Source organism: Orycteropus afer, unplaced genomic scaffold (assembly GCF_000298275.1).
Source record: "Orycteropus afer afer isolate SDZICR_OR568_19922 unplaced genomic scaffold, OryAfe1.0 scaffold00772, whole genome shotgun sequence".
NCBI classification, from domain to species: Eukaryota; Metazoa; Chordata; class Mammalia; order Tubulidentata; family Orycteropodidae; genus Orycteropus; species Orycteropus afer.
This window is the reverse complement of record NW_006922359.1, coordinates 582,049-606,021: the sequence shown is the minus strand read 5'-3', so window position 1 is coordinate 606,021 and position 23,973 is coordinate 582,049. Positions and strand designations below refer to the sequence as shown.

The 23,973-nt window shown below is 50.7% G+C and overlaps 2 protein-coding genes across 2 annotated transcripts in view; both read right to left on the bottom strand.

Annotated features, from left to right (window-relative positions):
• Positions 1 to 222: 222 nt before the first annotated feature.
• AKAP8 (A-kinase anchoring protein 8) lies at positions 223 to 15,155 on the bottom strand. Its single transcript, XM_042783253.1, has 14 exons — positions 15,137 to 15,155; positions 13,525 to 13,563; positions 10,239 to 10,271; positions 9,329 to 9,635; positions 8,430 to 8,919; positions 7,623 to 7,752; positions 7,377 to 7,426; positions 6,309 to 6,342; positions 4,519 to 4,606; positions 4,051 to 4,192; positions 3,346 to 3,439; positions 2,876 to 3,006; positions 2,450 to 2,545; positions 223 to 684 (listed from the first exon to the last, which is right to left on the bottom strand). The coding sequence occupies exons 1-14, from the start codon at positions 15,153 to 15,155 to the stop codon at positions 223 to 225; spliced, it is 2,115 nt and encodes a 704-aa protein (XP_042639187.1).
• Positions 15,156 to 15,520: 365 nt separating this feature from the next.
• Positions 15,521 to 23,973, bottom strand: part of AKAP8L (A-kinase anchoring protein 8 like) — a 33,881-nt gene continuing 25,428 nt past the window's right edge. The window contains exons 13-14 of the mRNA XM_042783254.1: positions 15,916 to 16,011; positions 15,521 to 15,817 (exon numbers count right to left, since the gene is read on the bottom strand). Of these exons, the coding sequence (XP_042639188.1) occupies positions 15,521 to 15,817; positions 15,916 to 16,011 (393 nt within the window). The remainder of the gene's footprint in view (positions 15,818 to 15,915; positions 16,012 to 23,973) is intronic.

Genomic DNA, 23,973 nt, shown 5'->3' with positions numbered 1-23,973 from the left:
TATGGCGAGCTGCCGAGCCTCTTGTGGGAAGGTAGAAGCGCCACAGCCTCCACCTTCCAGGACAGGACACGGGCTGCAGCCCGAGAGGCACGCTTTCCTGAAGAGCGGGGTCACCAAAATAAGTTTATAGCATATTCCAGTCAGATACACCCTAGCGCTGCTTAGAAGCCAGAGAAGAGCAAGCAATACATGATACACAGGTCCCTTCGGGGAGGAAGGGGCTCATTCTGTGGGAAGAACGTGTTTGGACTCTGCACCAGTCTGTTCCACTCCGCTCTCTGTGGCATCGTGGCCAGGAACGAGGCCTGTTCCCGCGCTTTCTGCCTCTGTGGCAGACACTTCCGCAGCTAGGGCCTCTGCTGCTCCACCCTCGCCATCCACAGCCTCCCTCCCTGCCTCTACATCACGGCTTCCTTTCTCAGCTGTTCCACAGGCTGTCCCAATGGCTGATGGCTGTTCAGGGAGGGGGCCTCCGCTGGCCTCCGCGGGATCAGCAGGCAGCACCCCAGTGCTGTCTGGAGCTGGGGCTCCGTCCCCGTCCACGGCCCTCACGGCCGCCGTGACCACCTCAGCTAACACTTGTGCAGCCACCTCCTCGGGTGTCCCCTCCTTATCTTCACCTCCTAGATTTTCCTCCCCTTCTGCTTCTGGGTCAACAGCTTCATTGGTGAAAGGGTCCTCACCCTGGTCAAAGGAGAGAGAACACAAGGTCACTGTGGGTGAAATGTCCAAAAGAAAGTCCAGGCAGGGGGGTGAGGAAAGAGCCCAGGCTGCTGGAGGCTGTGTTTCCATGAAGGACAGAGTTGGCAGAATAACACGTCTTTAAGCTACTCCAGCTGCATTAGCCCTATAGGTCCTCAGAGCCTGCAGACCAGAGACATCTTATTCGGAAAAGTTTTTCGAGAACTACTCTGCACTTTTTATTCATGCACATAACCTTAAGGAAAAGTGCATGAAGACCTAGGAGCTCTTCATCTGACCTTAGCTACAGTGGAATTTCAGATGATCTTAGATTCCAGCCCCACCTGCATGACGGCTGTCCCTTGTTGACAGAAGAGCGGGGATTCAAAGGCCAGCAAGTTGCTGAAGGCCACAGCAAGCAAAGCTTCAAACCCCAGCTCTCACAGCACACGTGGAAACTCTCCAGTTAAGAATAAGTGAACCACTGATCGTCACCGGATCAGGAAACGTGCTCTAAAATATGCTGTTTATTATAAAGGTCTGCCTTGAGCATTGTGTTCTTTTAACTTCTACATCTATGTGATCAGACTGACAACAACAACTGAAAGATTAAATGGGAACCTTAGGGGTGGTCAATTTATGTTAACGGAGGAGGAACAACTCAGAAAGGAAGGGTGAGAATGGGTACACAACACAAACATAATTCACATCACTGAATCAGGACACGTAGAAATTAACTGCATTGGTGTGTCCTGCTGTGTATATTCAACAACAACAACAAAAATACAATAGAAGCTACAGATTGTTGAAAAGGCAAAAACAAAACAACTGAAAAAACAAAACAACAACAACAAAAACGCTGTTTAGAAAACTATACTTGACACCTGACCCCGGAAAATCTGTTTTTTAAACCTCAAACGTGAAGGACTCAGTTCTTCAGTTGGTCTAGATTTGACACAGACGGGAGGACATTGACTCACAGTGCTTTACCTTTACTGTAAAAAAACCAAAATGAAAGCCTAGTGGACAGCTTAATGGATAGAGTGATGGGAGGTGCACGTGGTTAGCGTGCTCAACAGGTGTAATGCACAGGTTGGAGGTTCAAGTCCACCCACAGATGCCCAAGAAAGGCCTAGTGACCTACTTCTGAAACTCAGCTGCTGAAAATCCTACAGAGCACAGTTCTACCCTGACCCACATGGAACCACAGTGAGTCTGGATGGAGACAATGAATTATCAGGTACTGAAGCATTTACTAAGACAGGACTGACAGGGCCTTAAGTTGGGTTCCAGGTTGGCACTTGGCCACCAGCCTGAGAGATGAGCATCTATCTAGCAAAATGGGCCTCCCCGGGAGCTGGCTTGTCTGACCACACTCCCCTCCACACGCTGACGACTCCGCTCGAGACTCCGTTGGCTCTTCCGTCCCCCTCATCACCCGTTGTCTCTGCCAGCGAGCACTCCATTTACCTTCTCCCCTGGATGATCAGCATCTATCTACCCTCTGTTCATCATCTGCTCAGCGTTTTCCACAGTGAGAGGCAGCACACAGGTGTGTCGTGTGCCATCACATCCCAGGGTGTCCCATCCAGAGGTGTCTCCAGACATCCCAGAGTCCCCGGGCAAACGCTAACTGTCACCTTCCCAGGCCCTTGATTGCACCTAAGGCTCAGAAATGTTCCACACTCCACTGTGGGCACAATCTTGTCTGAGCAGAGTTCACCCTACTGTGAAAGCTGTTCCTGAACACCAGACTCCCAACACAAACCTTGAGGTATTTTTCCAGCATCTTCACTATATGTCGATTGTTCAAAACGCTCTTGGCCACGTGGAGACTCGTTTTCTTGAACTGCTCAGCAGCCAACTGCAAAGAGAATCAAACGTGGGTTTTTAAAGTGTACCAAGGGCAGGAGGACCCACTGGTTGTGCTCTGCCCCACTGTGCTCAGGTCAGGCCTCTGCAGAGACAGCTCAACGCACAGTGGAGTTCACAGGGTACACCCTCCCCCCAGCAGGGCTCCAGCCAATGCGTCTAACCAATTCTAAGCAACACATTTCTTCAGTTTAACAGCTTGCCCGTTGGGATACTTGTCAAAATCACAAATGAAATATGCCAAGAGCCCTGGAGATGGGACATTCACTCTGACTGTCACAGAAGGTTCTGAACCCCCCACCCCGTGTGGGCAGGTGCTCACTCGGCGGTTGTGGTTGTGGTCTGGGGAGTGGAGGTGCCGCTGCAGCAGCTGGTGCTGAGCGGGGATGAGCATATCACAGGCCAGGCAGTGGGCAGCCTCGATCCTCTTGAAGAAGTGCTCCTGGCCGATCCCTGACGGCAGACACAAGGCGTGGGGAGGCAGGACAGCATGTGAACCCTTCCTCCTCCTCATCAGCCAGGCCCTGGTTCTATCCCTGGCTCTTTCTCCTGACTCTGGTAAGATGGACCAGAGAAGGTTTGGCCCTCTGCCCTGGGTGCTTGGATCAGAACAGCCCTTATCCAAGAGCGTCTGGGTTCAACTGTTCTAATCATTCCCTTCCTTTCTCTCTGACTAAGTGCCAAGTGGCCTACAGTACAGTGACCCGTGTGTCTGGTCACACAGGCGTCCGAGCCGCCCATGCCCGAGCCCTGCTGGCAGCGCGCCAGTCTCACCTGGGACCCCGCACTTACCTTTGAAAGGATCCGGTTTTGGTTTTGCGCTCTCCTTCTCCATCATCTCCTGGCGTCGCTTCTCTATCTTCTTGTTCCTGTTCACGATGTACTCCTGGAGGGAATCATGAGAGGAGGAGAAGGGGGCATGTCAGACTCTCCAGCCGCACAGATGAAGGTCCCTGGGTGACACACATGGTCTGTGCTCAACTAATAACCCATGTTGCTGGTTCAAACCCACCTAGCAGTACCACGGAAGAACCATGCCTGCTGAGGAGCTTCTGTAAAGATTAAACCCAGCCCGACTCCACAGCCAACGGTTTCTCCAGATGAACATATCAACAAACGCCTTAAACGACTGCACAAGATGCTAATCAATGACGAGGCGCCCGCATTAGCAGAGGCAAGAGGACAGAGCTGGTGGGGTCTAGGTTGGCTGGAGACCTGGCCCAGTTTGCTGTGATTGATGAGACCAAGGCAGTGTGTAGCTGCTGCTTCTGGAGACAGTGTCCCTGACCGTGTGCTGGTCTCACTCGTACACTTACCCACCCACCTGAGGAGGGGTTTGTGCAACTTTTCTTTTTTCTGGGAAATGTGACCCTGGACAAGCCTTATGCCCTCCCCCACCCCCCACAGCCAAAGGGCTGGAGGCTGTGGAAGCTGCCTGGGGCTCCGCTCGCCGGAGCTGGCCGCTTACCTTGGCCGCTTACCTGGGGGAACTCTCACCTGGAGGAACTCGACCGTCCTGTCGGGCAGCTTGGTGCCGATGAAGCGCAGGGTCTCCTTGTGAAATTTGCTCTGCAGGTGCTTCTGGATCTCCTCATCCTCGAAGCTGCGGAACTTGCACACAGAACAGGCAAACTGGATCCTGTGGGAGAAAGATGAAGAGTATGATGAGGCGGGGCTGCTGGCCAAGGGTTCTGGCTGCACCTAAAGCAGACAGTGGCCTCTCAGCTGAGACTTCTGACCCCTCCCACGGGGCCAGAGCGTCATGGGGCTCAGCCAGATGAGCCACAGGACCTTGGTCACACTCTCTCCCTGGTGCTAACACAACAGTTAAGACAGAGATGCCGCTCAGATGTGATCAGGGCTCCTGGTGGCCCGAGTGAGTTCTCTGGACACCCAGCAGCCCAGGACCAGGCCCTGAAGCTTCCCAGACGACTTTCTCTCCACAGACACCAAGAGCGCCCTCACCTGTCAGCCGCTCGGTCCCGCATCCGGTCCCTTCTCCTCTGCTTCTCCCTCCGCTTTTTCACTTCCTCATCCTCATCATCCTTCTCGCCTGTAACAGAGAAGTACCTTCAAGACCCTTGTGGAACCCAAAGAGCTGATCACTGGGCCTGGGTGGGGCCGCCACAGGGCCTCCCACCTGCCCTGCCAACTCAGCGCTCCCAACACCGTGAGGCTGCAGGGGCTCCTGATGGGGCAGGCCTGGGAGAAGCCTCAGGAGCTCCTGGGGCTCACCTCACACCCCCTTGGCCGGGCAAGGGGACACGGCCCCGCCCATTCCACAGCCCTCTGCTCGCTCCCTGACCTGCCCCATCCTGCTCTAAGGCTCCATCGTGGGTCTCTGCCCACCGTCAGTTAGGAGGGAGCGACGCAGCCCTCTCCTGACGAGGCGGCAGCATCAGCCGAGAGGAAGGCAAGCCACGCTCGCTGCCTCCAGGTGGGCCTGGCGGCCGTCCCGCCGGCCTTGCTCTCAACTAGGGCTGCAGCAGGTCTGAGTCCGTGCTGGCCCGGCTCTACCCTCCGTGCACAGACACCACCAGCCTGGGCCTTGCCCAGGGCTGGCGGGAAGCATTCCTGGAAACGAGAGTGGGAAAAGACCAGTAGGTCCTCCCGTCCGTGCCCAGTGTGACCAGGGGGCCTGGCCAGGGCCGGACTCTGTGGAAAGGACCGAGAAGCATCTGAACTGTGGCCCCTACCCCTGTGCCCGCCGCGAGCCTGTCCCACGACGATGGCGACCGGCGTGCACTCTCGGGAGCCTCTCACAGGGCGTGGGGGCTTTAGGCAAGAGGCTGCTGCCTGAACCTAGGACTGCTGCTTAAGAGCAAGGTCAAGAGCAAGGTCGTCCCGCAGGCAGTAGGACCTGTGCGCAACAGACACGTCACCTTTGCTTTAGCACTCGCCATGGCGCACACTGCTAAGTGCCCTGTGTGGCCCCGCGCCACGGGCCTGGCCGAGGCAGAGAGCGGGGTGGGGGGCCACCTAAGCCTGGAAATAAGAGAAGGAGAGTCTTGAGCAAGGACCCTTGGGAAGACTCAGGAGCAGAGCCCAATGGGAGCTAGAAGTGCTTCTTGGGACCCGTGGGAACAGAACAGAAACAAGTGGCCACTGGGTCAATCTGATCTAGGCAGGCTCAGGCTATCCTCCACGTGCCCTGAGGGATGACCTGGGTCTGGCCTGGAGGCTCACTTTGAACTCTTAGGTCTTCCACAGCTGTGACCACACTGGAGAACTTGAGCCTGGGGGCACAGCAGATGCTGCCAGGTGCCCTCCCTGGTCCCCAACCTGGGTAAGGGACCCATGCTGGCTCACGCTCTGGGTGCACAGTGGTTTCTAACGCAGGTATTGGTTCTCAGCCAGCTCTCCCAGCCATAGTGCTACTGTTTACAGAGGTCAAGAGCACAGCCCTGGGCCAACAGGCAGCAGAGCGTGGGGAGACAGGAGCCCCCAAGCAAACGTCTCCCAAGGGGATGGAGGGAAGGGGTGGGAGTGAGACTTCTCTCGCTCACACTTCAGAGAACTCCTTTCCTGGTATAGTGAGCTGCTGTAGACAGCAGAGGGGGGTCCCTCCGTACCAGCGCACTGGACGAGCGAGGCAGATGGACCCACTTCAGCTGCTGCTGCTCCCAGATGGGACAGGGCCTCAGGCTGCACACCTGTGGCCCCATCCAGGCCCAAGCAGCTGGGATCAGTGGGTGGTAGGTGTGGGGCAAGCAGGCAGACAGGGAGTCAAAAGGGCCCCAGTGTGCAATGCCTACCTCTCTGCCTCCCAGGCTCGCAGAACTCATCCTCCTAGAAAAGGACACACAAAGGCGGGCAGTGAGGGGGTGCCTGCCAGAACGCTCTGTGGCCAGCCCAGCACCCTGGTCCATGCAGACCCAGGCCAAGCCCACGCAGACCCAGACTGCTCTCAGCATTGTGTCCTGCCACCATCCTGGTTGCCACTGGGACTACAGTGACAGGTGACTTTGTCGAAGCAATGGATCCACCCTGAGATCTAAACCTAAAGTGCAGCCCTTCACTGCACATCTGCCCGATTCTGCCCACCCACAAAGCGCCCATTAAGACATCCTGCTCAGGTCTCTCACTGCTGGAGCAAGAGGTGACAGACAAGCGAGGAGGTGGTGCACAGGACCCGTGTGGCAGCAGATCAGAGCTTGGGCGCGAGTGTGGGCTCAGTAACAAAAAGCAACACAGCTTGTAAGACATCGGTTCCAAAGTTCTACCTGTAAAGTCAGACTACACCGAGTTTCACCAACACTCATCTGTATTCACAAAACATCTTGAGAAATCAAGCCTAGATACCAACGGCTCTTGGACTAAATGCCCAGCAGTCACAGAATGGCCCAGGCACCAAGTGCCCGGCCAGGTCAGGTCAGCAACCGGGCAGGACTCAGGTTGTGGACTCAAGGTCTGAGGACTCACTGCTGCCTGCTGCTGCCTCCCCCACCCCATCTGAGTCAAGGCTTCCCCACACTCAGTACTGCAGGCCCTGCTTGGGGCTTGAGTCAGACTCTGTAAAGGCTCCCTGGGGCTCGTGTGTGGTCCTGGCGGAGAACCACGCCAGCACCTGTCTCCTGGGACAGCTGTAGACCACATAGGTGGACAAGGGCTGGTGCCTTGCATACACCCTGCAGTCAAGTCATTGTGGTCCCCTCACCTCTGCTCTTACTGTTCACGGACACTTGGATGCCAGGGGGGCTAACCACTCCTGGGCAGAGATGAGTCTGCCCAGCAGCTACCCCCTGCTCTTGGCAAGGAAGGTGCTGAAGCAGGAGAAAATCCCACCCTGGAGACAGAGGGTGGATGGACAGAGACCAACTTACACCCCTGAATTCTTCATCTCCCGACCGGAAGTCACCAACTCCATCATCTGCTGGACATGAAGAATGAGAAGAGTCAGCCTCGCTGGTGGCCCATCCCCTGAAGCCATTTGGCCTGGCTCCTGCCTCCCCAGGCTCCCTGTCTGGAGGGACAGCACCCACTCTGACCCAGTGGGAGCCACGGGGAAACCCACCACACAGCCAGACAGGCATCTAATGCCACAGTATTCCTCCAGCTTCTGAGCGTACCGTTGTCAGAAAAGTCTCCCTCGCTGTCCACCCGGGGGTGCTTGGTGTCCAGCTCCTCATAAGGCTGCAGCAGCCGCCGCTTCCTGACTGGGCCATCAGGGCCACAGCGCTCAGACCCTCGCCACCGGGGCTGAAACACAAACCCACGCGCATCCACTTAGCCAGGCACTGAAGCAAACTGAGGGGATGGAGGATGGAGAGGTTGCTGGACAAGAGAACAGAGGCAGGATGTCTTTCCAAAAAGCAAAGCCTACATAGTATCTCAATTGAAAAAGACATCATGCCAAGACACAAACAGGCATGAAAGCCCACCCAGGGTATGGTTCCGTCTATATGCAGTGTCCAGAACCGGCCAACGCAGCAAGACAAAGCAGCTGCCTACGGCCGGTGGTGTATGGGGATGGTGATGACTGCTAACATGGCTACAAGACTTCCTTTTGGGGTGATGGATATGTCTAAAATTAGATTGTGGTGGTGCACACAATTCTGTAAATTTACGGAAAACCACTTAATCATACACTTAGAACTAGTAAATCATGTGCTGTGTTGATTGTACCGCAATTAAAAAAACAAAAACAATCCCAAACCAGCTGAGTCAATTCCGACTCACAGTGAACTGTGTGTTGCCGAGTGACTGCTTAATAGGGTTTTCCAGGCTGTGACCTTTCAGAAGCCAAGTGCCAGACTTTTCTTCTGAGGCACCATGAGTGGGTCTGTCTGAGCCACTAACCTTTTGGTTAATAGTCAAATGCCTAACTGTTGGGATGTTTACCTCAACAGAGCTGTTGGGGCATGGAGAGGGCTTACCCGGTCCCTGATCCGGGCCTGTGCGCGGCCACAGCCGTATGGCACGGTGCTGTTGAAGCTGCCCGCCCCCTGCATGCCCATCATGCTAAAGTCGGGGGCCAAGGGCTGGGAGAAGAGGGGTGGCGGCGGTGGTGGCCTGCTGGGCGAGGGGCCGCCCAGGCCCCGCCCGGCCCCATAGTTCAGCTCGCCCCAGGGAGCAGACAGGGGCTCTGAGGAGGCCGTGGGCGGTGGCAAGAAGGGGTCACTGCGCATGAAGGTGCCACTGGGGCTGCCCCGGTCCTGGAAGCGGCCCTGGCCCCGGCCCCGCACAAAGTTGTCGAGGGCGCCCCGCTCACGGCCCAGGTCCCGGGGGTCGCCATACTGGCTGCCGAAGCCACCGTTGCGGTCTGTGGCCAGGTCGTAGTCGTAGCCGTAACCAGAGTGGTAGGGGTTGTGGTCAGGCAGGCTGGCCCTGGAATCGTAGGACTCGAAGGGCTGGAAGCGGAAGGAGCTGTGGGGCAAAGTGGACAGCTCAGTGATGCATGGGCCCCAGGATACCTGGGGCTCCCACCACACTAGGACACCCAACCCACGCCCTTAGCGCAACCCCTTACAAAGCAGATTCCCCACTTTCAAAACAGCAAACCAACAAACTATTTCTATTGGTATGCTCAGTAAATAACCCCAGCCCGACTCCTGTCCAGGGTCACTGTGAGGGGCATGGGCCCGTTAGGATGCTGGATGCAAAAACAAGGAATAGGGGTAGTTCAACCAGCAACTAGGCCCCAAACCCCACCACCCAGGTAGGAAACCAGCACTATCGGCCTCACCAGAGGGCCCACACGTTTCTCCAAATGGAAGAGGGATGTGAGAGTGAGGTCCCACCCCAGGGTCCCCCGCAAGGCAAGTAGCAGGATCACCTCTCACGGTCCTGTGCGCCCTCTCCGCTGCCACCACTCCCCCTGCTTCCTTCCTTGGACAGCATGTCCAGGCGCTGGTTGATCTTGGCGATAAGTGAGTCTGAGTTGTCAGGGCCAGGGCCAGGGCCAGGGCATGGGTCTGGGCCTGGCCCTGGGCCATAGGAGGCCATGTGCATGGTGTGGCCGCCAGCTGCCAGGCCACCATCACTGGTTTTGGCGGCCTCCCACGAGGCTGGGCCATAGTTGTACGTTGCTCCAGCGCTCACGCTAGAGTTCTGCGACCCGTAATAATTGTAGTTTTCATAACCTGGCAAGGAAGCAGTTGTGTCAGGTGGCAGCAATCACAAAAGACAAGGTGCCCTGCCCCCATGAAGCACAGGCCTCCCCCAGGGAGGGAAGGACACCCTGGAGGCCAGGCCAGGCCAGAGGGTAGCTGCAGCTCCGGGCAATGGCCTCCTGCCAGAACTGGTGATTTCTCTGCACCACACCCTGGGGACCGCATCCCCATCCAAAGCGAGAGGTGGCCCAGGGCCAGGCCCCACCACAGAGCTGTTGTTCCAGTCTCCTCAAGGCCTGGCTAGCCCTGGGCCTGGCTTCCACACACAGTAGCCTAGCCCGGCTGTGTCCTCAGGAACAGAGGCCCAGGAGCCACATCAAACCTACCCTATGACCTAACCTGCCAGCCTTCAGGAAAGCTATGAACCCAGCAAGGAAAGGGGTGCCTGTATACCTGCCCTTTGGGTGGCTGATCCTAAAAGCACCTAAAGACAACAATGGGAGGCAGACAGAGGGCCCACCCACCTGTCTCCAACTTCCAGAAGGGCTTGACCAATGCCCAGAAGTGCCCACCCCACAGGTGCTGCTCGGAGAGCCCACCTACTGGCCTGCCCCAACCCCCAGCAGGGCCTACCTTGCCAGCTGGCCACACCAGTTCCATATGCACCTTAGAGGAAACAGAAACACATGTGAACTTTGTCCCAGAACACAGGCGCCAACTCCCAAACCTGGGCACTGAAGGGCAGTTAAATACGCTATACTATCTGCAGATGGCAGGCACCCAGGGGCACAAGCAACTGGCTGGCTGTCAGCAACTCTCAAGGTGGCTGCCCAGCACGGCCACAAAGCCCGGGGCCCATCAGCTCATTTATCTCCTACAGGGCACTTGGCAGGTCCAGCTAAGCCTGCTCTCCTAGGCAAGTCCCGTTTTTCCCACTGGGGCAAACAGGAGGAGCCTGGACTTTCCAAAGAGCCCACCCGGTGTAGACTGGCCAGCAGAGCCAGCAGGCCAGACCCCCGGGCAGAGCCCTTCTGCAGTACCAATGTCTCCAGGAGGCAGAGCTCTACCAACGGCAATGACAGGAAACCACACCCCCATGACACTGGCAAGTGATGTCATGGTCACGAGTAGCACACAAAGCCCTCTCCTGGGACTGGGAGGAACTGAGAAAAGATCTACTAAGGACCCTTGGGGCAAGTGCCCAGGCTCAGAAATCAGACAGCATCCCACAGGGCAGATGCCAAAGGCCAGACACCAAAAATAGTTTAATTTTTAAACAGATGGGAAAAAAAATATCAAAAGGAAAACCTTCCATGACACAAATTTTGACGTAAGACATGCCACTTAAGCATTTATGAAAACTCAAGAGTGGCTTAGTGGTTACAGGGGTAGGCAGGTGGGAAAAGGGGGACTCACTGCTTACAAAACATTAAAAAACAAAACAAAACACCAAACCCACTGTCATCAAGTTGATGCCAATTCATAGCAACCCTCATTGAGTTTCCAAGGCTGTAAATCTTTACAGAAGTAGATTGCCCCATACTGAGCTTCCATTGAAAGTGCTAAGAAAATACAGAAACAGATACTGGTGATGGCTGAACAATACGATGAACATACCTAACGTCACAGAACTGTACCTACCAAGACTGGTAATGAGACAAACGATGTATTACGTACGCATTTATTGTTGTCGTTGAGTGCTGTCAAGTTGATTCTGACACACAGCAAACGTACGTATGACAGAACAAAACACTGCCCATCCTCACAATTGCTGCTATGTTTGAGCCCACTGCCGTACCTGCTGTGTCAATCCATCTTGTTGGGATCTTACTCTTTTCCGCTGCCCGTCTACTTTACCAAGCATGATGCCCTTTCTCCAGGGGCTGGTCCCTTCTGATCACATGTGCAAAGTACATGAGATGAAGTCTTGCCATCTTTGCTTTTCAGGAGTATCCTGGCTGGACTTCTTCCATGACACACTTGTTCATTCTTCTGGCAGTCCACAGTATACTCAATATTCTTCTCCAACGCCATAATTTGAATGTGTCCGTTCTTCTCAGGCCTTCCTTAGTCACTGTCCAGCTTTTGCATGCATGTGAGGCCACTGAACAATCCATGCCTTGGGTCATGTACATCTTAGTCCTCAAAGTGACATCTTTGCTTTTTAACACTTTTAAGAGGTCTTTTGCAGCAGATTTACCCAATGTAAAGTACTGTATGATTTTCTGACTGCTTCTTGCACAAACACTGACTATGGATCCAAGTAAAATGAAATCCTTGACAACTTCAATCTTTTCACCGTTTATTATGATGCTACTCATTGGTGGTCCAGTTGTGAGGATTTTTATTTTACGTTGAGATGTAATCTATGTGTATGTTTTACCGCAACTAAAAAATATAAAAACTCTGTACAATACACAAAGTGACCAGAACGTATACTCCCCGTAGTTAACAACACTGTCTCAGTGCTGGCTTACCCCTTCTAAGGAACATGTCACCCCATGAGATGTGAATAGGTGACTGTGGCAGGGTGGCAGGAGCATCTCTGTGTGTGATCTTTGCCACTGGCCCCTAAGTCTAAAACTGTACCAAATAAAAGCCTGTTGATTACAAAACTAGATGTCATTATACTAACAGCTGTCTACTTAAAAAAAGAAGTACTTCACAACACATGAACAGGGGTCCGTGAATGGTACACACAGTGAATGTGTCTGGCTACTAACTGAGAAGGTGGAGGTTTGAGTCCGTGGAGAGGTGCTTTGAAAGAAAGGCCTAGGGACGGACTTCCGGAAAACCCTAACACACAAGCTGTCATGAACTGGAGTTGCTAGGGACTGGTTTTTGTCCCTGCAGTGTAGTAAATCACATAGTGTGGCTTTTCTAGTGCTAAGTCTTTGTAAACTCTGTGGTGGAATTTGCCAAGAGCAACTGAGTAGCTCCTGATTGTTAAACTTAGCCACCTGGGGTATTTCTGTTGGGAGCAGCATGAAGTAATTTTCTGGGAAGTTCTCCCTTTCTCAGGTGTGTAGAATTCTGATGTTGGGATTGGTTAATTTGGCCACTCTGCCAGGCTCAAAAGGAGCCCTCCTAGAGGCAAAAGGGGACTGCTGGGTGAGAAAGATGTGCTACTAAGAGAAATGTGCTCCTGAGACACGCGCTGCTAAGAGAGAGACTGTTGGCTGAGAGATGGCGGGGTGAGAGAGACTGAGCATTGTTCCTCAACTTGAATTATAGCATGGTACTTCCCTAATAAACCCCATAATCTGTGAGTTCTGTGTGGCCACTGCAGCAAATTATCAAATCCAGCAGAGAGGTGGTGGGTGCTGCGGGAGGAACAGTTTGTGCCAGGGTTGGTGAAAGGGCTGGAGGGAGGCAGCATGTCTGGTCTCACAGGAATGGGCCTTGGGCTGCTGATGGTGATTCTGTCTTCCTCTTGTGGGATTAGAGGAGGTCAGAAGATGCAGCCCCCCTGCTCCTTTGGCGGTCCCCAAGGGTTATCAGCACACAGCCCCACCCACTCATTTATATACTGCCTACAGCAGCTTTCACACTAGAAATTGTCAAACCAACACTTGATCTACACCTGAAAGAAGCTGCAGTGATACAGTGATTAAAGTCCTCAGCTGCTAACCAAAAGGTTAGCAGTTCAAACCCACCAGTTGTTCCATGGGTGAAAGATGTGGCAGGCAGTTTGCTTCTGTGAAAACCAGAGCCTGAGAATCCTTACAAGACAGTTCTACTTGGTCCCACAGGGTCCCCATGAGTAGGAAGCAACTTGCCAACAGTGGGTATGGTTTTTGGCTTTGTTCTACCCTTGCATCTCTGGTGACAGCACCACTTGCGACTCCCATGCTGGGGCCTCAGGTATGGGAGAGAAGTGGGGGGCTTCATGGCTGGCATCCCCAGTGGAACCACTTACCCTGGGTGTTGGCAGGTCCAGCACTCCATGCCCCATAGCCTGTGGAAAGAAGAGCCTATAAGGTCAGGTCCTATCTGCCACACAGATGCTCAGAGAAGTTCAGTGGCAGCTGGATAGATGCCCAAATCATCTGATTTTGCAAATACTATCCCCCCAAAAGTCACTATCACACTTTGGCTGCCTGAGGTCAAAGCACAAAAAAAGGGACAGGTGGTGGGCATCCAAGGCAGTTCTGTCCCCTGCCTGCTGAGGGTACCCTGGGAAAAGACTTCATCCTTCTAAACCCTAAAAATAATGTGGGACAGTCACCAGTTACCCCAGCATCAGAACTCGGACACCTGTCTGTATCCAGCTTGGCCCACCCCCTGCACTGCTGGAAAACTGCTCAGACTGCTGGCACGTGGAAGGGTCACCTGGGACTGAGCAAACCTCGAAATGGGGAACATTGCTATACCTTCTGATTTCATTTCCACACAACTTCAGACCCTGTATGCTTGGTGTGATCAATCCACACCCTCCTCCAGTCCCAGGGCCTAACTCTGGCATGCTTGTCTCTGGTGACTCCCCTATCCCTCAAGACCCCTACAACAGCAAGTGGGACCCCCTCCAGTGGGGGGGGGGTAGGTACTGTTTACTCCTCACTAGGGCGTCCCTGGAACCCCCCAGTCTCTCAACTTTCATGCGTTCCCCTTCCTGGAACCTACTGCGCCTACTGTGTGCAGCAAACAGTAGTCGTCACCGAATGACGTTCAGAGAGTGCGCACTTGACCTAAGGTCACACTGTTGCAGGCGTCTACACCCTTCCTGCCACACTGCGTGCCTTCCAAGTCTGGCCCCCATATACTCTGATTGAGTCCTATTAGACCGATATGGCCGCACGCACTACACTGAACACTGCACTCAACCTTCAGCACTCCCTAGGAGGGGTATTGCTGTTAACCCAAGTGAATACAGAAAAAAGCACGGAAAGGTCAGGTCGCATGTCCAAGAACTGGGATTGTACCCCAAGGCTAGGACCCTGCTCGGTCTGCAGGGCGCGAGAAGTGAGTAGCTTCTGGTGGGAAAACACAGAAGGCTCGGAGGCTGCACCTCCCAAACCAGGCCTGCAGGAAGTGGGGAGAATCCTCTCCGGCTAAGGGCGCGAGAAGCCCATGGGCGGGATCAGCGATCAAAGGATCCCGCAGAAGGAAAAGCCGCGAGTGGTAGAAGCCCGTGGGGCTGGGGGGTGGAGCCCTCGTCTTTCGGACCCCGGGGCAAAGCACTGGCCGCTGCTCCACTCTGCCAGCACATCTCGGCCCCTAAAAACTCCCCCGCCCCCACCTCACCCCCCTCGGGACACGTGCTACCGGACCCCTTGCAGGCCCCGCCCCCAACGCCATCTTGGGGCGTCCGACGCCGGGCCGCGAGAGTAGCTCGGCAGGCCTGCCCGCCGGCCAATCCGCACCCAGTGCTCGAGAGCGACGGCGACGGGGCCCAATGAACGGCTCGCGCCCCGCCACCTTCGCGCAGGCTGAGCCGCCGTACCGTGCTTCTCCGGGGTCCTGGCCCGTGGCCCTTTGCGCGAAGGCTGCGGGACCCGGGCCCTCCTGCCCTACCCACGGCCAATACCCACCTCCGTAGCCCTGCTCCATGTTTTCACTTCGGCCCGCCGGCAGCTCCTTTTCTAGGCCGCTGCAACGCTCATGCGCTCAACGCACCACCCACTACTGGACGACCAGGCATACACGTCACTACACCGGCGGGCTACCATTGGCTTGGTTGCACGGCGGACCCGCCTCCCGAGGCCCGTAGGCCGCCACAGGATTGGTGTGCACACACGTCAGCAAGAGACACAGCTTGTACGCAGGCGCACATGTCCCCTCCAACCCCCTCATCACGCGCGCTCGCGACGTCGTCAGCCCCTCCTTCCGTCCCAGCGGCGGCGCGCACAGAGAGAACGGAAGCTGGCTTGGGAGGAAGCATTTTATTGGGCTAGGCCTGCGCCTCGCCCGCGCGATCACGGGGCGCTCCCACCACCCTCCTCGTCGTCATCGGCTTCCACGTCAAGGCCCGGGATCCCGCGGATCTGGCGCTCTAGCGCCCCACCCAGCAGTGGCACGGCCTCTTCTTCCTCCTCCGGGGGCGGCGGCGGTGGTGGTGGCGCGGTAGCCTCTGGCTCCGGAGGCACTGGCGGCTGGGGGGGCCCTTCGATAGCGGCTGCGGCCTCTCCTGATGCCCCCTCATCTGGGACGCCGGCATCTCCTTCCTCCGGCTCCTTGTCCTCCTCAGGGCTGTCAGTGAAGGGGTTCTCGCCCTGCGAGGAGGAGACAACGGCGAGGGAGGGTGGATGGCCTAGCCTGGGGAAGGGGCTGGGGCTGGCCTGGTCCCCCAGGCGGGGCGCTGGGGCCTCACCTTCAGGTAGCGCTCCAGCTTCTTGCTGATGAGCTTGTTGTTGAGGATGCTGCGGGCTACCATGAGCGAAGACTTCTTGGACTGCTCCATCATGAGCTGTGAGCAGAGCAGATAGGCTGCAGGCCCTGCTGCTGGCCTGGGCCAACAGGACTCCCACCCCTACCCCCACCCTCACCCTGGACTCCAGCTGGGGAGCTTCCCTCAACCTCACACCTACCTCCACCCTGGCTTCCACCTCGACGACTGGAATTAGTGTACAGCCTGCACAACAGTGAGTGCTCAGACATGGCTGGAGCCTTGGGTCCAAGCCTAGAGCATCTCTTACAAGCCTCGAACCACTACCTGGTCTTTGTTCACATGCACCATCTTTCTTCACCGTGGTTGACTGGGTCATAAATTAGGTACACAAGCTCACATATTTAGAGCTATATTACAGACATGTTATGTGCTTACATGAGTGTTGAAACTTACTAAAAGCCAGGTTACACTTGTGACAAGGCGCTAACTGCCTCATACATACACAGCTTTTTATATTCAATAAAAAAAAAAAAACCCAACCAACCCACATACTAGTTGCCCTCCAGTCAATGCTGCCTCATGGCCCCCTCCTGTGTGTCAGAGAAGAACACCACGGGACTTTCAAGGCTGGGACCTTCTGGAAGCAGATCGCCAAACCCTTCCTTTGAGGTGTCACTGGGTGGGTTTGAACCAACCACCTTTCAATTTGTCCTCAAGCACTGACTCTGTGCTACCCAGGAACCCTTTACATTCAATTGGGAAAATATAAAAGGAATACAAATGTCAAACAGCATAGTAAAATTGTTCTTTTGAACCCACAGGATTCCATATATGAAGAATGATACGCAGTAATGGCAAGGTGACACTTCTCTCTTAGTGGGAGGGTGTACTGCTTACAAATTTTCTGGAAAGCACTTTGAAAGAATGTATCAAAAAGCAAACATCTGTCTCAGCAGTTCCTCCCAAACTGAGGAACTGGAACATGCATCCATGAACACCATCCAGTGCTGAAAACCTGAAAGCACCTTAATGTCCTTCAGTAGAGATGTGGTTAAATAAGCACTGCGTTTCAAAGATGACCATGGAGCAATGAAAACACAACTTCTCTTTCCATTGGCAAAGTAAGAAAGAGGTGTGTGGTGGAACGGTCTTATAGAATGTGACCCCTCTGAAAGTATTTATGCTAAAGGACCAGGTGATGTTATCAGAGGTGAGAGCTAAGGCAAATCTCTCTGTCATCGTTAGAAAGGTCATGTGTATAAGAAGCTGTTCCAGAAAGAACACGATAAAGCTCTTTCTGTTTGGAGAGGATTATAGGCGAGTCCACCTCCACCAGCCTCCTAAGTGCTAAGCAGTGCTACTGCCATGACAGTTTGGAAAGTCATCTCCATTTCTGTTTCTACTCACTTCTCCCAGCTTCATTTTTTTATGTATTTTCTCTACTAGGGAAAAAATTAACACATCTCAGGCAGACTCATTAAGAAACAAAGATTCACAATCAGGGTACAAAATAAACTCCTTAACCCAGCAACTTTTCCCCACTGCCCAACACACTTTCCTCCCTCCTCCTAGCATGGATGGGAACACACCAGACAGGTACTTGTACACTCATGTTCCCTGCAGCACTTGTTACATTAGTCAAGAGTGGCAACAACCAAACTGTCCATCAACAGATGAAAAGATCAACAAAATGTAGTAGTATGTACACATAGAAGAATGACACTCAGCTGTAAAGAGAAATGAAGTCCTAATCCATGCCACAACACGGAAGAACACGGAAAACATGCTGAGCGAAATTAGTCAAGCACGAAAGGACAAATGTTGTATAACCCCACTTATATAAAATAAGCAAATATAGAAACCAAACTAATAAGCAACATTACAATAAATGGTGAAGAAGGTATCAAAAGATTTCATCTTATTTGGCTCCACAATCAACACCCATGGAAGCAGCAATCAAGAAATCAGACGTGTTTTATTGCACTAGGCAATCTGCTACAAAACCAAACCACAAACCAAACTCACTGCCGTTGAGTAGGGTCCGACTCATGGCGACCCCTCCTTGGGTTTCCGAGGCAGTATCACTACTGAAGTAGATTGCCCCATCTTCCAAACACCTCTTTAAAGTGTTAAGGAGCAAAAACTTCACTTTGAAGGCTAAGATGTGCCTAACCTGAGCCAAAGAGCTTTGGTAGCATAGTGCCTAAGGCATTCGACTGCTAACCCAAAGTCTAGAGGTTGAAATCCACCAGCCACTCCTCGGAAGGAAGACTGGGCAATCTACTTAGGTAGAGATACCAGCTCAGAAACCCAAGGAGGGGTTGCTAGGACTCGGATCTGACTTGATGGCAGTGAGCCTGGTTTTTTCAATTGCTTCATATGCAAGTGAAAACTAGACAATGAATACGGAAGATCAAGTAAGAGTTGATACCTTTGAGTTATGTTGGCAAAGAATACTGAAAATACCATGGACTGCCAGAGAATGAACATTATCTGTCTTGGAGAAAGTAGAATGTATCTTAGAAGGGAGGCTGGAGAGATTTTGTCTCACATACTTTGGTCATGTTATCAGGAGGGACCAGTCCCTGGAGAAGGATTATCATGCTTGGTAAAGTAGAGGGATGGTGAGAAAGAGGAAGATCCTAAACAAGATGGATGGACACAGTGGCTATAACAATGGGCTCAAGCATAGCAAGGACTGTGAGGATGGCGCAGGACCTGGCAGTGTTTCTTCCAAGGTACCTCTGGGTAGATTCAAACCATTAACCTTTTGGTTAGTAGTTGAGCACTTAACTACTGAGTTTATGTTAATGGTAGTGAAATAATTTAGAAAAGGATAGTGAGAATGGTTGCACAACTTGAAGAATGCAATCAATGTTACTGAATCTGTAAAACCAAACCAAGCCAAACGCACTGCCATCAAGTGACCCCCATTCCATTTCCAAGGCTGTAAATCTTTATGGAGGTAGAATGGCCCGTCCTCCTTCCACGGAGCACCTGATGGGTTGGGAGCGCTGATCTGCTTAGCAGTGAAATGCCTTACCCACTACACCACCAGAGCTCCCACTATATTTATACATGTAGAAATTGTTGAACTAATATGTTTTGTGGTGTTATTTTCAGCACAATTAAAGGGAAAAAAAAGCATCCAAGTCAAGTTTCTGAAAAGTGACCAAGAGGGACACAGCAAATTGGCAAGAAAGGCAAGGCATCAGCATTTCTCATCCCGCCCCCAAGTACCTATTATAGAAAATAAAGTCTGGATGAGTGTGGCTGAGAGTTGGGGAACCCCTTCTGTCGAGTCCCCACTTCTGAGATGAAGAATCTACCTCAGTGGAAGAATACTGGAGTGCAGTCATCCTCCTTCCAGCTCATTCATAAAGTGAAGATCCCATACCAGGAGAGGCAACTGAGACAAACTCTAAAGCCACCTCTGTGGCACACACAGCTCCAAAGCTGTAGTGTCATTCGAAGAGAAGGGCAGCAATGTCCGCATTCACAGCTTCAGACCATTGGCACAGAGAATTCTGCCCATGGCAAGAGGTGGTAGACAAAACAGAGAGCTCAGAATCTCTTCCAAAAGAACCAACTTTCTTTGCAAATGTGTGTGATAAAGTTTAAGACTAAAGGGCACTCTCAAAGCAATGAGGGAGTAGTGGTGGTATCTTGGAGAAATGAGTTAGCCACAGGCCAGCTAGTTTCCCAAGGAGAACCAAGGAAACAGCCAAAAAGAGCTTTCCTGGGGTCAAAACAAATCTCAACTACTGATGACTTCTGGTAAGATGGAGGAACAGGCAGACAAGTGCCACAGACCCTCTTTAAAAGAAAAGAAACCAATTTACAGAGATACATAAGATAATCCTAGAGACCTGAGCTTTGAAAGAAACTATACAGAAGTGGATTAGGCACCAACTAGTGGAAAAACCTGAACGAAAACAGTGAGTAGAGAGACGGTGGGAGCTGTGGACTGTCAGCTACTCTGACGGGACCAACAGCCTGAATATTTCCAAGTGGTGTTGGGACGTAAGAATTGACCTAAAGATCAGCCCTGGTCACTAAGGGCTGCAGGGACAATTGTGCTGGTGGCCTATATGACTAGGAAGGGAAACCGCAAGAAGGGAGACAACTTGAGCTGTGGACTTTCCACTGTCCAGAGGGTGCCACCATTTTGACTGTTTACACGCAGCAGCCATTTTGGATTTTAAAGTGATAGCATTCTCATTCGGATTCCAGGGACCTAAGAATAGGCTCTGTTTGCCAAGGTCAGCAGGGACAAACAAGAGGCTGACAAAAGGAGAGGAGACAGGTGATGAGTGTTTAAGTGCTGTCAACTAGTGAATAGAGGAGCACAGCACAGTACTCTGTTTGTATAGATAACATACAAAGAAAACAAAAATCGTGGGCAAGTTGCTCCAACATACAGTCACCAATTAAATATAAACACAAAAACATCATAATGCCTCGGAGACAACAGAGCAACACAGTCCACACAAAAAAGCAAGATAAAGGAGGAGAAACAAAGGACCAGGATACAGACCCAAAACACATCCCTGAGGAAGACGCAGCATTGGAACTCCCTGGTAAGGAATTTGAAAGAATTATATTTAGGTGTCTTCAATGAATTGAGAGACAGATGAAGGAAAACACAGAAAACCCTAGAACAATTTCAAAAGACAATACAAGAACAAAATGACAAAATAAATGAAAAATTAGAAATAATACAAATCTACACACAAAAACCAAAAGATTAACACTAAATTTCCAGAAATACGTAAAGACACTGAATGGGCAAAGGAGCAGAACTGAATCGATGGAAGTCAGAAATTAGTGAGACTGAAGGCAAATGCCTGAATACTTCCGTGGAAAGGGATAAATCGGAAAGAAGATCAAAACAAAATGAAGAAAGCCTAAGATTCATGTGGGATATCATCAAAAGGAATAACCTACGTGTAATCAGAATTCCAGAACAAGAAGAAACAAATAAAACCACAGAGGAAATTGTCAAAGATTTGTTGGAAAAGAAATTTTCCTGGCATGATGAAAGATGAGACTATATCCATTCAGGAAGTCCAGCGAACCCAAAACAGGATAGACCACAAAAGAAAATCACCAAGACATATCATCATCAAACTCACCAAAATCAAAGACAAAGAATCATGAGAGCAGCACAGGAAAAACAAAAAAGTTACCTACAAGGGGCAACCAGTAAGACTAAGCTTGGTTTTCTCAGCAGAAACCATGCAGGCGAGAAGACAATGGTATGGTATATATAAAACCCTGAAGGGGAAAAATTTCCAACCAAGAATTATGTACCCAGCAAAACTGTCCCTCAAGTATGGTGGTAAAATTAGGAGATTTTCAGATAAGCAGAAATTAAGGGAATTTGTTAAAACCAGACCAACCTTACAAGAGATGCTAAACGGAGCCCTTTGGACAGAGAAGCAACAATAGTCAACAACAACTGACCATTAACACACATGATGATATTACCCAGAAACCAACCCAGCTATGGAAGTATCCAAAGTAAGTAAGCCTACAAGACTGTGAACAGGGAACCAGAGACACCAACTGACAAATGAGGACAACTACAAACCAAAAAGGAGAAAAAACTATGTAGTTATAGAATTTCTAGATGGTAGGGATGTCAAGACAACTGTAAGACAGAATGGACTGTTCTAAACTTGGGAAGAAAACTATAAATCACAGGGTAACCTCAAAGAAAAACGATAAACTTTCACATCAAAATAAAAAAGAGGGCCAGCACAAATATTTAGCAAATATTAAAACAACAGCAACAAAGGAAGTGATAACAGGATTCATAAATGAAACAAGCTCAACATGGAAAATTATATGGAACAAAGACACCATGAAAAAGCACATAACAAAAATGACAGCAACAAATTCATATTTGCTGATAATTACATATCTGGCAAGGGACTTATCTCTAAGATTTCTAGAAAACTCCAACACCTACCTCAACACCAAAGGAATTAACAATCCAATTGAAAAATGGGCAGAAGACATGAATAGACACCTCACCAAGGAGGATATTCAGGTGGCCAGCTAATACATGAAGAGATGCTCACAATCATTGGCCATCAGAGAGATGCAAATCAAAACAACAATGAGATACCGTCTTACCCCAGCACTGATGGCAAGGTTCAATGAGACAGAAAGTAACAAATGCTGGCAGGGATGTGGAGAGATTGGGACTCTCATACACTGCTGGTAGGACTGTGAAGGGATATGACCACTGTGGAAAGCAATATGGCAAATCCTTAGAAAGCTGGAATTGGAGATACCATTTGACCCAGCAATCCCATTACTAGGTATATATCCTAGAGAGGTGAGAGCCAGGACAGGAACAGATATATGCACACTCATGTTCATCACAGCACTATTTACAATAGCAAAAAGATGGAAACAACCTACATGCCCAACAGCAGAAGAGTGGATGACCAAACTATGGTACATACACATAATGGAATGCTATGCAGCACTGAAGAATAATGTAGTCTGCAAAACACTGCATAATATGGATGAACTTGAAGGACATTATGCTGAGTGAAATAAGTCAATCACAGAAAGACAAATACAGTATTAATTCATTGTTGTGGAGGGTCAAGGAAAGGTTTATATATGAAGGGAAACTTTCTTTGTTGGTTGCCACCAGGGGTGGGAGGGAAGGGAAGGGAACACTGAAAAAAAAGAAATGCATTGATCCATGTCACTTTAGTTTTGTGTATGTCACTGTACATAAATTATATTTCAATAAAATGCATTAAAAAGAAATCTCAGCTATTGACCTGAAAAACTATCCCTATAAAGGAGTCCAACTTTAATTGGATCAGTCCATTGAGCCATTTCTGACTCAGGGCATTGTTGAAAATACAGCAAGCAGTCTAACACCAGAGGCTTCAAGTACACTGGGTATGAAACTCAGACACACACACACACACACACACACACACACACACACACACAGAGACAGAGACAGAGAGAAAGAAAGAAACGTCACTAAATGATGTCAAACAAACAGGCCCAGGCAGGGAGGATGCCAGTACCCAGAACTGCCATATTATATTTTTCTATCCAACAGAAAATTACAAGACATATAAGAAACAGGAAATTCTGCCCCATACACAGGGAGAGGGGGGAAAAAAAAAGGCAATGGAAACTGCCTTGAGAGCAGCAGGAACAATGACGAAAGAAAAGACTTCAAATAAGCCATTCTAAATATGTTAAAAAAAATTAAAGAAAACAATGCTGAAATAAATAAAAGTAGTGTGACAATGCTGCATCAAATAAAGTATCAATAGAGATAGAAGTTATTTAAAAAAAAAAAAAAACAGTCATCCTAGAGCTAGAAAGTACAATAAATAAATCTATGAGGAGTCAACAATAGATCTGAACTAGGAGAAGAGTAAGTAAATTTTAAGATAAATTGATAGCGATTATAGAATCTGAGGAACAGAAGAAAGAATGAAGAAAAATGAACAGAGCTTCAGAAACATGGGGCACCATTAAGTGTATAGTAACGTATTAGAAGGAGGGAAATCCACCCAAAATTTATTGCCATTTAGTTGATTCTGACTAATATTGACCAATAGCGTTTCCAAGGCTATAAATCTTTATGGAAGCAGACTGACTCATCTTTCTCCTGTGGAGCAGCTGGTGGGTTCCAACCACCGACTTTCTGGTTAGCAGCTGAATGCTTTTAACCACAGCGCCATCAGCACTCTTAGAAGGGAACATAAAAAGTATTTAAGGAAATAATGGCTGATAACTTCCCAAATCTGGTGAAAAACTAATCTATACATCCAAGAAGCTCAACAAATTTCAAGTAGGATAAATACAAAGAAGTCCACAATCAAACATGTCACAGTTAAAATGCTGCAAGGTAAGACAAGGAGAAATATTGAAAGCAGTAAGAGAAAAACAAGTCATCACAAGGGAAGCCCAAAAAAGGCTACAGATGACTTCACATCAAAACAATAATAGACAGAAGGTAGTGGGATGACATTCAAAGTGCTCAAAAAA